Source organism: Neovison vison, chromosome 6, assembly GCF_020171115.1.
Source record: "Neovison vison isolate M4711 chromosome 6, ASM_NN_V1, whole genome shotgun sequence".
Lineage (NCBI taxonomy): Eukaryota > Metazoa > Chordata > Mammalia > Carnivora > Mustelidae > Neogale > Neogale vison.
In genome coordinates this window covers 122,701,361-122,718,905 of record NC_058096.1, presented here as the reverse complement: position 1 = coordinate 122,718,905, position 17,545 = coordinate 122,701,361, and the positions used below count along the sequence as shown (strand labels likewise).

Here is a 17,545-nt window from a genome sequence, read left to right as displayed (position 1 = left end):
CTTATTTCACTTAGCATAATCCCCTCCAGTTCCATCCATGTCGATGCAAATGGTGGGTATTTATCCTTTCTGATGGCTGAATAATATTCCATTGTATATATGGACATCTTCTTTAGCCATTTGCCTGTGGAAGGGCATCTCGGCTCCTTCCACAGTTTGGCTATTGAGGACATTGCTGCTACAAACATTGGGGGGTGCATATGCCCCTTCTTTTCACCAAAACTGTATCTTTGGGGTAAATATCCTGTAGTGCAATTGCTGCGTCATACAGTAGCTCTACTTTAAACTTTTTGAGGAACCTCCATACTGTTTTCCAAAGTGGCTCTACCAACTTGCATTCCCAGCAAATGTTTAAGAGGGTTCCCCTTTCTCCATATTCTCTCCAACATTTGTTGCTTCCTGCCTTGTAAATTTTTGCCATTCTAACTGGTGTAAGATAGTATCTCAATTTGTTGACTCTCTGCTTTCTTTTTTATTACAATATGTAAACCTCAAATTTCTAAATGAAAGTCTTTTTTAAGTAAAATAGGCTTAAAACACTGTTGTTCCCCTCTAGTTAACATAATACAACACCACTGAAACATTATTATCACCAAACACGTGTGTAGAGCACTATGTTAGATGCATCAGTCATAAGAATTTTATATGGGACAGAGTCCCTATTGTTCATGTTCTGGTTGGGAAAGAAAAAGTATACATGCATGTTTATACACAAGTGTAAAATAAAATACTTAATTATGTAAAATACTTTAAGTGCCAAATAGATGACAGAGATGATAAGAAAACAAACCACAGAGTCAGAGGAGTGGGTTTCTCTCAACCAGTTTTCTTATCTGTAAACAATACAGCAATTCCTACTTTTTAGAATAATTCAAGATTTAGAAAAGAAAGCAGAAACCAAGAGTGGTTCTAAAATATTGCCAGACAGTGGAGTTATACATCAATAATGACAACCATTTGGAGAGATTTTACTATGTGCTGTGAATTGTTTTAAATCCTTTCATGTATTAATTCAATTAATCCTCTCAACAACTCTAAGGAGTAAGCACTATTATCCCCCCCCCCTTTTTAATGAAGAGCATATTTTAGTTTGCATGAAGTCACACTGTAAAGTAGGAAGCTGGGGTTGAAATACAAAAATTCTGGCTCCAGAACCTGAGCATTTAATTACCACACTAAACAATCTTAATACTTATTTAAAAAGCAGAATTTAAACAAGCAGATACAGTAAGGGAGACATATGCATGTCCTTGGCTAAAACAATAAATAGACGAATTTGGCTAAGAAAGCATGGGAGTAGAGTTTGATTACATACTTACCCTGAAAAACAACCACCGGTTGCGACAACCATCTGTAAACTTTTGTTGGATGCTTCTTCTCTAATAAAACACTTCCCTCATCTTTGCCATGAAACTCGTGAACTTTAAACAGGAAAAAAAAAAAAAAGACAATTATTTTTCAATTATTAATGCTATTACCCTTTGCCACAGCAGGAACTTGGGCCTTGATCTTTTGGTAATTTCGTCTTCCTGCCCGTGCCTGTTACTGCCTCCAAGAATCACTGTGAAGGAAATAAATAAAAGAAGGCTACCTAATGCAATCTGGTTGCAACTGATTCGAAATCTGTAATTTCTAACTCCGAATCTTTTCTCCCCTTCCTTCCGGTCCCCTGTCCCAACACCACCAGGAACTTCCCTGGAAAAGATCATAAGGCTATTGCCCAGGTAACGGCGTCGCCTCCAGTGAGGTCCAAGGTCCGAGACTCCGAGGCCGCGAGCTCCTTCGCTCCGGATTCTGGACCCAGCCTCGGCGGTACCAGGCCTTGGGCAAGACACCGGGCCTTGTGCCCCGCTCTCGCTCCTCCCCGGGCCTCAGTTTCTACTACAGATCTCCACAGAAAGGGCGCAAATCCTCCCGCTACGAGCGGCTATGTGCCGGGACGCTTGGCCCCGAACCCCTGTGGCCTTGGCTTCCCGGCACCTCGAGATTCTCTTCTTCCCCAGTCGCCACCTGAGGTGAGTTACCTCATCCTCTCTTCGCGTTCTCCTCCAGGAGCCCCTGCTTCCACCAAGCACCTCAGAAGCGCGGCCTTGTCACGGCGGCGTGCGTCGCAACGCGGGAAAGGGCCTGGAGGCGGGACCAGGATCCTCAGAGCGAGGGGGCGGGGCCTCCCCTCCGGGCAGCCAGTCAGCACGCGAGAGGAGCCCAGGGGGCTGCGCTCGTCAGGCGCGGGGCGGAGTCTGCTGGCTGTCCCGGCCAGGGCAAGTGCAGCTGCTTCAGGATGAGGTGGCAGACGGGAGGCAGCGCAGGTGGCCAAGGCAAAGTCGCAGCCAGAGAAAAATGATGAATGGAGCAGCGGGACTCTCGCACATGGACCGTCGCGAGCGGGTTCTCAAGTTAGGCGAGACTTTTGAGAAGCAGCCGCGCTGCGCCTTCCACACCGTACGCTGTGAGTGAGGACGGTCCCCGGGAGTAAGAGGGAACTCTGGATATGGGGGTGTGGAGGCACAAACCTCTTAGAGTTGTGTTCCCACAGACCCCCTTAGTCTGCTGGAGAATGGCGTGTCCAGCGCTATCCGTTGCTCTGCCTGGAGTCCCAAGGGTTTCGTGGAAGGAGCCGGAGTTGAGCAGGTGTGGGTAAACCCTGGGCAGAGAGATTCGAGTGAGACCAAGAAGCAGAAAGGGAAACTTTGTGGAGGAGACCTACAGGGGTGACTGTGGAGACAGACGTGACTGGTAGATGATGCAGCTATGGACAGGGAAATAGTAAGGTGACAGATGGAAGGGTGCAAAGTACCGAACTATTATTATGCGGAGGAAAGGAATACCTTGAGGCTGGTAGGGAAATATTCCCTCTTTTCTTCACTTTTTCTGTCTCTGGCTGTTTAGAGTTCTTGTTTCATGTGTTCCTGGGTAGATATTCTGAACCGTTCCAGTAATCTGTATCTCTTTTGACCCGTAATTTCGTTCAGACAATGATCAAATACTGACTATCAAAATACTTGAGGATGTGTTACTCATTTTTTTAGAAAGTTATTTACTGCCCTTTGATTTCTCCTTTTGATTTCCTTTGTCCTCTGGAACTAGTTTTGATAAATTACCCTCTGTTATCTTGAGTTAGAAAAAGGAGTTTTTATTTTAATGTTGGATGGTATAGATTCCAGGAAGGAAAATATAGCATACTATGATTTGGTATGTAAAACATTTCGTTCTTTGCATAGTAGCCCTCAGAATTATAGAGCAGAAAGGAAACTAAGATCTTTGAATCATAACCTCTTATTTTTATGTGGCAAAATTGTAAAGTAGGTATTTTTTCACTTCCTTTTCCCTGCCTTGTTCTTCCTGAGTGTCTCACCATTCTACCTTTGTCAGTGCTTAGACTATCAGAGATCTTCATGGTTTTTAATCTGAACTGCTCCATGCTTAAATCAAAATACCCAATTTAAAACTCAACAGACTCTGAAAGTTTATAGTTAAATTATTGACAATCTAATTATAGTAACTCAGGGTAAAAGTATAAAGACCAATAGGTTTAACTCTCCAAGGATATATTTGCATTTTATAAAAGGGTTTTGTTAAGCTAAATTAACATCCAGTTGGTAGAATAAACAGGGTAGATGATTGTTAACAGACGATCTTCAACAGGGTCCTTTTATTTTGTTTTCATTTTTTTCCCCTACAACCCTGAGATCAAGACTTGACTGCCTAACTGACTGAGCCACCCAGGCACCCCATCCTTTGTTTTTTCTGCTTTGCCATATTTGTCATCTAACATTAACCACAGTGAGACAGTTGGTGCGGGCTATGCAGTTTCTCTCTTTCAGTCCCATTTTCCAAAAGTATGATATAGCTTTTACCTTGTTTCTCCATCCCTTTGTTGCAAATAGTATCTCCTCTCTCCTCTTCTTTCTCAGATTTGCAGTAGCCCTTTTTAATAATTTTTCAAATCATAAAGTTTAAGATTATGAAAGTTTATTCATTTGTTTGATTGTTACATTTTCATATAACTTGGGTATATATTCTCTTTTAAGGACATGAATCCTAAATGAAGAGAATATAAAATAGCCTTTGAAAAGCTCCTTGCAAGGGCTTCAGCATGCTGGAATTGTGCCTTTAGAGCTCAAGAATCAGTTGATCTAGCTACAAAAATGAAAAAAAAAACAACAAAAATAGACAAAAGAGCCATAGGAATAACAATCACAATAAACCTGTATGTTTGAATATACTTAGTGCTGTGGAAGACATAAGAAAGGTTTTAGCCTCAGTTTTATTCTTGTTGAAGCGGGCAGAATCTTTCTAGATTTATTTGAACAAAAACAATCATTATCCTTGAGGACAGGTTCATTGACCATATGATCCTCACTCTTAAAGACTCAGAGTAAGGGACGGAAACTATAAAACAGGAAATCTTACTTTCGTTCAGGTGGACCTAATTTATAACAAACACTAGATTGAGTCAGTATAATCTGGGAGAAAATAATATTCTATGTTTATGTACAGGGGTAATTATGCCTATCTAATGTGCTGAGGATTTGTACAAAACTGGACATGAATTCTGGCCTCCACCACCTATGTATGTAATGTAAATTTTGGAACACGCTCTAAACCCTCAGTTTTCTTGTACAAAAATGGTAACAATAATATCTACATTTCAGAGATTTTTTAAGGATTAAATAAAATTGCATAAACAACCTAGCACAGTAGTTGGTGCTTGGTAGAGAATAAAGTAGTCACTATTATTCTTGAAGGGTTATATCCGTGTGTGTATGAGGAATGCCGATGAATATAATTAACTTAGACTTACAAAAGCATTTACCAGGGCCTAGCAATAAAACCTATCAAAAATACAGTCTGGCATGTGGTAGGGAAGACATGGGATGGTCTGTAAATGATAAGCTAAATGTTTAGCAACAGATACTACACTGGGTGGAAGAGTTTGAATAACAGCACACAGTAGAATAACTTTTGAATTTGGGCTCATGCTAATTTTACAATTTATATCTAGATAAGGAACTAGACATTGAAATTCCCAAGTGTATAAATGACACTACTTTTTGCTGACACGAAATGATGAACTGACGGGCAGCGACTGCAGGAAGATCGTCTGAGGCTTCAAGTGGAGTACTCCCCAAAAAGTGATTAAGTTTTGGTGTGAGCAAACATTAGAAAGTACACTAATGAAAATGGGATTAAAATAATATTTACAATGAATGTTCTCTGATCAGTGTTGTATGTTGGAAAGGGTATGGGTTTTGGAGTTAGTTGAATTAGTTCTTATCCCAGGAAGTAAATTTATGATAGTAATCATAATTCTTTTATGGAGATATAGACATTATGTGACACTACAGCTGAAATAGTCAGAAAAGTGATCAGCATTGACTGAAAAAGCATTAAGTTCAAAGTAGAAAATGTTTTTCTACTCTATGTATAATATAAGTAATTGCACTATAAAGAAGAAAATAATAGGGGCACCTGGGTGGCTCAGTTGGTGACGCCTCAGGCTCTTGATTTTGGCTCAGGTCATGATCTCAGAATCATGAAATCAAGCCCGTCATGAAATCAAGAGATTTTTTCTCTCCCTCTACTCCTTCCTCCTCCACCCCTTCCCCTATCCCTCCTCCTGCACCCTCTCACGCTCTCTCTCTAAAATAGATAAATCTTATAAAAAAAAAAAGAAGAAATAACATAGATGAAGGAAATCTACAGAGAATTAAAAAATAGTAAAATTAGTGGTGAGTTTTCCAAACTAAGGAGAACTGAGAGAAAGAATCTGTGTAGTCTGGAATTATAGCAGCTTTGAAAATACATTTGGCATTTGGAAGCATATGGAAAACATGAGATTACTCAACAAATTCTATAATTCTAGGTCTATACTTTGTTCACTTGAAACTCAAAAGTTGTATACTTAAAAAAACTTGTTTAAAGTAAATAAAAGACAATCTCAATATAGAAAGTAATAAAAAGTAAAACTTATTCAAACAGCAAATAATTAGAAATATAAATAGGGGGACACCTGGGTGGCTCCATTGTTAAGCGGATGGATGCCTTTGGCTCAGTTCATGATCCCAGGGTCATAGGATCGAGCCCCACATTGGGCTCCCTGCTCAGAGGGAAGCCTGCTTCTCCCTCTTCCACTCCCCCTGCTTGTGCTCCCTCTCTTGCTGTGTCTCTCTCTGTCAAATAAACAAATAAAATCTTAAAAAAAAAAGAAATATAAATAGGTTCAGAATAGTTTTGATTTATTGTTTATAAGTTCATCCTTATCATTAAGTAAAGCTACAGCTATTTTGAATACATTTCTGTCTCTTGTAGTTGTCCCATAGACATTTAAACTTCAAGGACTTGTGAATCTCTTGAAATTACACAGTACTTGATATGTATGTTCACACATGCATATTTTTTCCTGTGGAGAAGATCTATAGCTGATCTATAATTTTCATCAGATTTCCAAAGGGACTTATGACTATTCCTCACCTCCTAACAACCCCCCCAATACATGCAAAAGTTAAGAACTGAATATAAGTCAAAAAAGCTATATTTTATGAGTGGATGGAGTAGGTGGCTTGAGTTCCTGGCTTGATTTTTTACTGGCTTCATTACTTTAGAGGAGTTCCCTATTGGTAAAATGTGGGTGAGAATCTTCAAAGAGTTGTTGTGAAGATCAAAAGTGATGATATATTGGGGCACCTGGGTGGCTCAGTTGTTAAGTGTCTGCCTCCAGCTCAGGTCATGATCCCAGGATCCTGGGATCAGCGTGGAGCCCCACATCAGGCTCCCGGCTCTGCAGGGGGGTCCCACTTCTCCATCTTCCACTTCCCTTGCTTGTGTTCCCTCTCTTGCTGTCTTCCTCTCTCTCTGTCAAATAAGTAAATAAAATCTTTAAAAAAGTGGTGATATATTATAAAGAAAAAGAATCAGTATTTGAACACTATAACAGAGGTTATAGATTAACAGCCTATTGGCTGAATTTGACAGTAGAGATTCTTTGTTTCACCCACACAGTTGTTGTTTAAACATAAATTTGTTGTAAATGTGTAAATATCAAGATATTTTATACAGAAATCTGATTACCAGCTTCTCTTTCAAAAATTAGAGATAACCTGGCCACACCAAACATGTATTCCTCTTGGCAGCAGCTGATTGTCTTCTTGAGATTGGGTTTATTCATTACGATTCCCCAGTGGTCTGCTTCACTGCCTTGGCTTACCTTTCTGGCCTCTTTTCTAAAGCATTATTTAGCTGTAGTTAAATGCAGTCATATCTCCCAGTATTGTCCTTTGTGTCACTGTCAGAAAAATATGGGCGATCAGAGAACCATGGTTTTGCTCTAAGGTGTCATTTTTGTTTTACCTATATATCACAGAGAATTCTTTTTTGTCAAATATTAAGTTTGGGTGCCCTCTATGAGAACAGAAAAGTACTAGTGAAAAGTACTAAAATGGCAGTATCTACCCGAAAGAAATGAGAGTCTTGAAGTACAGATGACTCTGATCCTCAGGAAACAATTAGAAAACAAGCCTTTTGCACATAATTTAGCTGAAATAAGTTTATGCTTAAAATAAGCTTGGAGGGGGCACCTGGGTGGCTCAGTGGGTTAAGCCGCTGCCTTCGGCTCGGGTCAGGATCTCAGGGTCCTGGGATCGAGTCCCACATCCGGCTCTCTGCTCAGCAGGGAGCCTGCTTCCTCCTCTCTCTCTCTGCCTGCCTCTCTGCCTACTCGTGATTTCTCTCTGTCAAATAAATAAATAAAATCTTTAAAAAAAAATAAGCTTGGAGGTTGTTCAGAGAAGGATAAATATATCAACCAGAGTCAATTATAAAGAGCTCATATGAGCTCTAAAATATTATACATATGAGCTTTAAAATATTAAAATATTTTAAAATATTTAAATATTAAAGACATTATGCTAGGAGCCATATTTCAGGAGGAATTAAAAGTATGAGGTATTATGCTTTAAAATAATTACAGTCCAAAAGGACATGTACAGGAAGAGGTAAATAATGCCACGTCATTTATGTTAGGCTTTGATGAGTGGTATGGTAAATGCTAAGAAGTAGATGCCCCCCCCCCAAAAAGAATATTTTGGAGAGTAAGGAAAGGGCTCCACCCAGCGACTACTTTAGGGAAGAGGAGACTTTGAAATAAGACTCACATTCTTTTTTTTTTTTAAACATCGTAATTTTATTTTATTTTTTTCAGTGTTCCAGTACATGCCCTCCTTAATACCCACCACAAGATTCACATTCTAAGACCAAAAACAGAAAAGCAGATGGGCAAGCTATAGGTACTTTAATAGTTTAGCTTTTTCTTGATTAAAAACTAGTTTGCCCTCAGCAATAATAGAAGGAGATGGCTCTGAAAGATATTATGGAAAAAGACATAGTGATTAGATGTGAGGATGAAGAAGATAGAGGAACATTTACAGGAATACATACACTGGTGAGCAGAACCTTGAAGGAGAGTTAAAATTAGAAGGTTGTGAACACTTTAAGACAAACAAAGGCTTTTACTGGGTACCCCTATAGGCCATGATGATAAATTACTTACATCAAAAATATTTTAGGGGCACCTGGGTGGCTCAGTGGGTTAAAGCCTCTGCCTTCGGCTCTGGTCATGATCCCAGGGTCCTGGGATCGAGCCCTGCATCGGGCTCTCTGCTCAATGAGGAGCCTGCTTCCTCCTCTCTCTCTGCCTGCCTCTCTGCCTACTTGTGATCTGTCTGTCAAATAAATAAATAAAAATCTTAAAAAAAATATTTAAGTGGTATTTACTTCATTTATTCTGTATACATCCTTACAAAATGAAGTTTTCACTTTAAGGTTTCAAATGATATTTACTAGCTCAAATTGCGCTTACCTTCTTTCTCCATAAACGTTGATATCAATAATCAGGGGCACATGGGTGGCTCAGTTGGTTAAGTGTCTGCCTTCGGGTCAGGTCATGATCCCGGGGTCCTGGGATGGAGCCCCATGTGTGGCTCCTCACTCAGTGGGAAGTTTCCTTCTCTCTCTCCCTGCACCTGCCCCCCCTCCTGTGTGTGCGCTCATGTGCGTGCTCTCTCTCCCTCTTTCTCTAGTATGTAAATAAAATCTTAAAAAAAAATAAGGCTGATATCAAAGGTTGTTGATTAACCTCTTATCTTTTTAGTCTACTAAATTTATGGTTCCTTATTCTAGCTTTAGCAAATATGAATTTTATGATCTTGGGCAAGGGACTTAATTTCTCCCACCATCCTCTGCCTTCTCTGTAAGAGGGATATTCACTATTTTAAGAATTTTTGTGAATGTTTGAGATAAAAGTAATTAGGGAAATTTTTAAAATAATATATAAGTAATAGCTGTTACTAATATTTACTTTTGTATCTTTGTTTATTCTCTTGTATTTTCCTGCCTTCTGCTTTCTACTTTTTCTTTATTCCTATGATACTAAAGGCTCAGTTCTGATTTGTTTTCTTAAATATTATTGCCTTTTAATCAATTGACACTAACACTTATTTCTCTAGAACTTCTTTTAAGCACCCAAAACTTAACACCTAAATTATTTTTTAACTTTCTCATTACCTTACTGCTACTAACTACCAAACTTATTTTCAGTCTTTATCCTCAGTGGTACTATTTAAGGATACACTGTAAATCAAATTCTTTCACATTTTCTATGTTGCTTATTTTATTTTTTTATCTGTTTCTTAAAATCTAGAAATAAGCATCAAGGTTTTAAGAGATATTGCATGTATTCAGTTTTTAATAAGGCAGCATAAAGAATAAACCACATTATAAAGAACATTTAGTGTGAATTGTTTATATTCATATGTGCTTAGGGAAGTTAAGAATGGATTTCATTTCTTAGAGTCGTTATAATAATTAAATATGAAGTGTTAAGCAAGATGCCTGGCAGGAAGTAAGGGTTCCATAAATATTAGTGACTATAATTACCATTGGGAAGCAGGACCAGCTTTTGTTTATTGAAAGAAGATAATTTGATAAACACTAGAATATTCTCTTTTCCCAAGATCTACCTATTATAGTTCCCTAAATTCTAATAAATGTTCAGTACTTTGGATTTAAACTTTTTGTCTTTGGCTTCCCTGTTAATATAAAGATCTGTCTCTTAGGTAAGGGTAATTGGGGTAGGCCTTTTAGGGATTGATAATGTTCTGCTTCTTGATCTTGTTGCTGATTACATATGTGTCACTTTGTGAAAATTCGTCAAGCTTATGACTCATGTTCTAGCTTGCATGTATCCTTTAATAAAGAGTTAACCTGGAAAAAATATATGTTACCCAAAGAGTCCTATATCAGAATTATCAGTCATTTATATGAATTCATGTGAATTATTTTTAAGTTGCTCCCATATCTTAGAGTTTTATAAACTTGTTCAGTATATGAAATATCTGAGCACCTTAAATTCCTTCTGAATAATATATTTTAATAACATTTGAATTATGATCTAATTCAAAATGGAAACCCATTTTAAGTTCTTCTGAAGATTTGGTTAAATTTACATATCCTTTAATGGTAGGATTCATGAAAAACTCAAACTGTTAGCTCAATGATTGCTTTTCCTTAAGTTTTCCCTTGAGTATGTGTTTTCCATGTATTCATTAATTATGTATTCAGCTGGGACAGAAGACAAGTGATAACAGACACCCAAGATGGCTTAAGAAAAATTACAGGAGTAAAAGCCTGAAAATTGAAAACATTCTACTGGTACTAGTTTTTAACCAAATTGTGAAAACACTGACGTTATGTATTTTTTAGCAGTAGAACATCTTAGTTTAGTTTATCTTGACTTAAACAGGATTCAGAGGGAGCATGGTTTGAGGAATACTATTTTAGAGTTTAGCTGTTTCTCAGAATTATACATATGGAAATAAAGTAGATTCGATTTTATATGTAATATGAAGACTCTTCTAAAACCATTTTAATTACTGGCTGTTGCAAAGTGACTTATCACTGAAACATGTTCATATTTTTAATATCCAGGTACCCAGCTATTGTTTCATTTTGTAAAAATCCATATCTGTCTCTATTTTTAGATGACTTCAAACCTGCTTCTATTGATACTTCCTGTGAAGGTGAGCTTGAAGTCGGCAAAGGTGAACAGGTGACAATAACTCTGCCCAATATAGAAGTGAGTATTTGTATATATTCAGACTGAAAGTATCTTTTTGCAGGATTTTTACTAAATTCAAATGAAAATAATTGCACAGTTCATGTAGTGGTAGTTGAAGTAATTAACAAATATACCAAAGCAAAAAAAAAAAAAGAAAAACTTCTTTTAAGCCATTTTAGGTAAAGCAATCTGAAAATACTTTTTAAAAATACTTTGATCTATTTAATAAGTTTCAGGAACTATCATTTCAAATGATCTGAAACACTTAGAGGTCTAAACATATACTTATTAAACTAGTATTATGAACCAGATTTTGTACTCTTAACTAGGACTAATAGCATGTTCCCAGCCTTCTTGTCCTAATCTGTTATAGCAGGACACACAGATGTCTAATGGTATATATTAGAGCATGTACAAAATTCTGTGCTAGTACATCTGTTGATTGAAATACTCTGCCTGGTAGAATCTTAAAAGGCTTCACAAGGCAGATGCTGTTTGAGCTGAGCCTTGAAGGACAAGTAGAATTTCATCAGGCAGAAAGGGAGTAGACTATTCTAGGCAGAAGAACAGTATGTAAATGGCTCTAATAGAGAAGTTTGTGGAATAAATGAATTAATGTAGTAAATAAATAAAAGAATTTTGAAAAATGATTGATAGAAGTAGTCTCTGGAAAGATGAATTGGGATCAGACGGTGAAAAATGTATCATCTTCTAATGTAGAATTTAGACTTTATTCCATAGGTATTAGAATACCATTAGAGGTTTCTGAGGAGAGTAGTAACATGATTAGATTTTTGCATTTAGAGTGATTTTAGCAATAGTTTGGGAAATGGGTTAGGAAAAAAAGACACTAGGTCAAGGAGGCTTTAGCCAAAGTTTTGTCCATTTAAAAAATTTCCAGATGTTTCCAAATACTATTTACATAAATAGACAAATTAAGTGTTGCTCCAGTTTTCTCAGCTTTTGAGTTAGAAATGTCTTTGCATTCAACTTCTTTCTTTTTTTCTTTTATACTGACTTGAGCTATTCTCAGAGAACACGAAGACTGTAACTTTATATTTTAACCTACAGAGAAAGCACTGGACTGAGATTTTTTCTCTGTTCTGTTGAATTTTTTAACAAATTATTTTGTGTTAATTCATCGACATTCTTGTTTGCATTTATGAGATGATTTGTTGTGATTGGAGGTAGAGCGAGCAAGCTCTCCATCCTCTAGTCTTCTAGTCTTCTTATTTTTTTTTGTCTTTTTTTTTTCCAATTTATTTATTTTCAGAAAAACAGTATTCATTATTTTTTCACCACACCCAGTGCTCCATGCAAGCCGTGCCCTCTATAATACCCACCACCTGGTACCCCAACCTCCCACCCCCCCCCGCCACTTCAAACCCCTCAGATTGTTTTTCAGAATCCATAGTCTCTCATGGTTCACCTCCCCTTCCAATTTACCCAAATTTCCTTCTCCTCTCTAACGCCCCTTGTCCTCCATGCTATTTGTTATGCTCCACAAATAAGTGAAACCATATGATAATTGACTCTCTCTCTGCTTGACTTATTTCACTAGTCTTCTTATTTTTTATCAGCCAACACTATTTATTGAGACCCCACTGTTATGTCAGACTGTATCAGTTGCTGCCTCTGAAAGAATTCCTAAGGTTAATTAAATTTGTGGAAAGACTTCTCATTTGCTCCCTTACAAACTGAAGGAAATGAACAACCAATTCAGTGTGAGATATGTGGATGAATAAACTTTTGCCTTATTCTGTTATGAAAAGCTGGCATCTCTAAATAGTTTGGAAATTTTGTACCAGTAAGTCAAAGGCCATTTTGCTTTATGATGTTTATTAAAGAAAAACCTAAACTATCCCCTTAATTCTAAAAGTTATTGAAAAACTTTAAGTTGATAACTGGTAGCACTAGCCTGGTCTCAGGTTATAGGGTTACTGATCAGTGATGATTGGTTTGTGGGAAAAAAAAAACTTTAACTTTGCCATGTAGATTTTTTTCCCTCCAATTAACAATCCTTCCATCCCCATTCCTTGCACTGCTTTGCTCTTACAAGCAGATGGGGGTTCTTACATTTATTAATGAAACTTTCTCATTCACACATATCCTTCTTTAAGCAAGAGTTACCATCCACCATGTTTTTGGTTATGATCTCAATTGAGATATCTCTTTAGAGAATGACAAATATAGAGGGAAGTTTTCAAACCTTCACACTGTAAATTTCTAAAAGAGCAAAGAAATAATATGGGAAGAAGTAATACCCCTCACCAGTCCACCAGAGATATATCCAAAAAGAATATGTCTCAATATTTGTGTGCATGTATGTATGCATGAGAAAGAAACGGAGGGCAGAAGGGCCATATTTGCACATAGCTTCTGTGTGGCAACTCCTGTGCTAAGTAGCTATTGGGAACAGCAGAAAACTAGACATGGTCAGTGTCCTGGAAAATATTACCATTTAATGAGAAAGACAGGAAATAACTGATTAAAATATTGAAATGTAAGGACTGTCACAGAGGTATACACAGAATATTACAGAAGTGCAGAAGAAAACTCAGCAGAGGAAGAAGAGATGCCAGGGTTTCCTGTCTTGAAGAAGAGTGGAAGCTACCCAGGTAAAGGAAAGACGGAAGACATTTTAGGCAGAGAAAAGAAAAAGACATGGGTTAAGACAAGGCAACAAAAAAGTCTGTTATGTTTGAAGAACTGCATATAAGCCACTCTGGCTAGATCAGAAGGAGTCCACTAGGAACATAGTGGGATATGGAAAGGCATTTAGGAATCAAATAAAAAAGTGTTTAATGTGTAATGCGAAAGAATTTTAAGTTTATTCTATAGCCCTTTTAGACAGCTGAAATGAAAGAGAATAGTTAAAATTACCACCTGTAGAAAGCAAATATTTTTTTCTGCTGACCATACAGTTCTAGAACAATTGTGAATAAGAGTAGAAATTACATTCTCAAAAACACTTTGTGGTTTTCTTCCCTTAAGAATTTCGTTAAACAAGTAGGAGGTTTAACATTTCTTCAAAGTTCTTAAGTTTATGGAAATGTAATGAATGTTGGTCGGGGCATTTAGATTCTCTATTTTCTCTATGAACTTGCTTTCATCATTTGGGTAAAAATGACTAGAAGCTAGAAGTCATCCTATAAAATGGAACTTTCATTATACTATACTTTCAAGAGAACCTTCAGTTTCTGGCCATTCCTTCATAAGATAGATTTTCTTATTTTCATTCCTCTGGATTTCCTTTGTTAATGCCAAGTAGAAGAACCTAATAAAAATGAAGACTATTAAGCTGATTAATATTGGGCATTTACAAATCTCTCTTCCTTACAAATAATTCTCTATATTTGGCTATTATAAAATTTCAAAATGTTAAATTTTGAGGGGAAAAGACCTAACTATAATGATTTGTCTTTGGTGCTGTCCAAGTGTGACATTCTTTAGTGTTGTCTCTATCTTGAGGAGTACTTTTGTGGGACTCATTGAAATAGTCCACTTCAAACTTCCAAACTACCCTTCCTGTTATGCAGGAAATGCATCTCTAATGGCTGCTTTTGACGTTAGCCCCCAAATGTTGACTTGTGGAAATTCTATATGTCAGATGTGCTACTATCCCACTCTAAGCCACCCTCTTTGGCAATGTCCCTTCCAGGATGAACTGTTTGATTCTGTCCACTGAGTATTTAGCTCAAATGAGAAATTAGCCCACCACATTCTTGGGACCTCAGCTTATTTTAGGACTGGTTCTATTTTAACATCTTATTGTAATTATGTTTTTTAATGAATTGTATCTTTTACCGTATATATTTTTTAATCCTGTTTTTGTGATTTTAATCTTAGTACCTTGTCTAATAGTAATATTGCACCCTTTCTTTTGATTTGCATGTTCATGGAATCTCAGTGTCTTTTTTTTAATTCAGCTGACATTTTGTTTTAAATATATCTTATTAACATAATATTGTTTCTTTTTTTATGAATTTATTTTTGAGAAAGAAAGAAAGAGCACATGAGTAGGGGTAGGGGTAGAAGGGGAAGGAGAGAGAGAATCCCAAGAAGACTCCACACTAAGCATGGAGCATGAAGCGGGGCTCAATTTCACAGTCCTGAGATCATGACCTGAGGTCATGACTTTAGCCAAAACCAAGAGTCAGGTGCTCAACAGACTGAGCCACCCAGGTGTCCTCTTCTGTTTCATTTTTAAACTAAGTTCAACACTTCCTGTTTTTATTAAAAGAATTCTATCCACATTTAGTTCAAAGCTGATGTGCCTGATTTTTTACATCTATCATCTTTGGTATGTTTATTAGTTATTTTAGTTTTCCCCTCGTTTTTTAAATTAGTTTCATTAAGCATCTCTTCTTTCTTTTTCCCTCCTCCTATTTGGGAGTACAATTGTACTTTTCCCTTTCATTACTGATTAATTTCCTGTCCTGGTATTCATAGTCAGGCATGATCAGATTTCCCTGTCAGCAGATGGGGGACAAAACTGAAAGGACAGTAGGGAGGAGAATAGGAACCGAGGTGAGATGATGATTGCATTATGAAGTTGGGTAATAGTAGTAAATATGGAGATGATTGGATGTATTCAGTAATTTTTTTGTTTGTTGGTTCGTTTTTGAGGAGTGGATGAGTTTAATGTTGTAAATATAGAACATTTGGAACAGTGTCTAGTACTCTGTAGATGTTCACATATATTTATACAAGGAAGTCTTTTTAAAAGGTTAATTCTGAGGACACCTGGGTGGTTCATTTGGTTGAGCATCAGACTTTTGATTTTGGCTTAGGTCATGATCTCAGTGTCCTGAGATCCAGTCCCACGCTGGGCTCCATGCTGGACATGAAGCCTGCTTAGGATTCTCTTTCTTCTTCTCCCTTTGCCCCTTCCCCTGCTTGTGTGTGCTCTTGCATGCTATAAATGAATGAATGAATGAATGGCCATTCTTCTGCAAATGCTTCTTATGACTTACAGTAATAAAAAAAAAATCTCAAACCCTCCCCAGAGCCAGCAAGACCCTGCAGGATCTAACACTTATCCATCTGCCCAAGCTCATCTCCTTTCCCACAAGCCCTTTGCTCTCCCTTCATCCTTCTGGCCTCAGATCTTTTGCACTTGCTGTTTCCTTTTCCTGAAGCCCCCCACCCCCAGTTCTGTGGTGGCTGAGTCCTTATCTTTCAGGCTGCCGCTGATTTAAATTTCATTTGCTGAAAATAGTTAATTTAGAGGCAAAGACAGCTCATATGCTTGGGAGTTTCTTGATAATTTAATACTTTAATACTCCTTTCTTGGGGTATAGAATAAAGGAATAGGCAGTAATTAAAGTTTAAGATAGGAATGGTTCTCAATTTAATAAAAAAGCTTTGCTTTTTAAAAACTTGTTCAAAGTGTGGAAGACAGGTATAGAGACTATGAAAACTTTATTTAACTTGTTACTTAGGATCAAAATGTTCAGATTGTTCATATTCAATATCCATTTAGTATTTGTGAAGGTCTTGGTACTTCAGGTGCTAGGAGCAAGAAAAGAAATCATAATCCAGTCCTTTAATGTTCAGTAACTCAACGTGCAATAATGTATTATAATTTTAAGATCTATCCTAAGTAGGAATACAAATATCATAAAGAAGAACATTGCACAAATCTCTTATTAACTGTAATTTGAGTCCTTGAATTGCTGTTTAGGGGTATCCTACTCATTTCTTCCACTATTCCTTGTATTTGCTGTAAATTGATAGTTATATCTAAAAGTTTAATGAGAGATTGTGTGTGTGTGTGTGTGTGTTTAGGCAAGAATACATTATAGGTGATACTGTTTACTTTTTTTTTTTAATTATTATTTATTTATTTATTTTCAGAAAAACAGTATTCATTATTTTTTTTCCAATTTATTTATTTTCAGAAAAACAATATTCATTATTTTTTCACCACACCCAGTGCTCCATGCAAGCTGTGCCCTCTATAATACCCACCACCTGGTACCCCAACCTCCCACCCCCCCGCCACTTCAAACCCCTCAGACTGTTTTTCAGAGTCCATAGTCTCTCATGGTTCATCTCCCCTTCCAATTTACCCAAAAGCACATACCCTCCCCAATGTCCATAACCTTCACCCCTTCTCCCAACCCCCCTCGCCCCAGCAACCCACAGTTTGTTTCGTGAGATTAAGAGTCACTTATGGTTTGTCTCCCTCCCTATCCCATCTTGTTTCATGGATTCTTCTCCTACCCACTTAAGCCCCCATGTTACATCACCACTCCCTCATATCAGGGAGATCATATGATAGTTGTCTTTCTCCGCTTGACTTATTTCGCTAAGCATGATACGCTCTAGTTCCATCCATGTTGTCGCAAATGGCAAGATTTCGTTTCTTTTGATGGCTGCATAGTATTCCATTGTGTATATATACCACATCTTCTTGATCCATTCATC

General features: G+C 37.3%; 2 protein-coding genes across 3 annotated transcripts in view; one reads left to right on the top strand and one right to left on the bottom strand.

The window, feature by feature from the left end:
* IQCB1 (IQ motif containing B1) overlaps positions 1–2,102 on the bottom strand; it is a 64,840-nt gene extending 62,738 nt beyond the window's left edge. For both annotated transcript variants that reach the window (XM_044252240.1, XM_044252241.1), the window contains exons 1-2: positions 2,025–2,102; positions 1,320–1,421 (exon numbers count right to left, since the gene is read on the bottom strand). The gene's annotated coding sequence lies outside the window, so the exon portion shown is untranslated. The remainder of the gene's footprint in view (positions 1–1,319; positions 1,422–2,024) is intronic.
* Positions 2,103–2,243: 141 nt separating this feature from the next.
* EAF2 (ELL associated factor 2) overlaps positions 2,244–17,545 on the top strand; it is a 56,989-nt gene continuing 41,687 nt past the window's right edge. The window contains exons 1-2 of the mRNA XM_044252242.1: positions 2,244–2,449; positions 11,037–11,131. Of these exons, the coding sequence (XP_044108177.1) occupies positions 2,341–2,449; positions 11,037–11,131 (204 nt within the window). The 5' untranslated portion in view covers positions 2,244–2,340. The remainder of the gene's footprint in view (positions 2,450–11,036; positions 11,132–17,545) is intronic.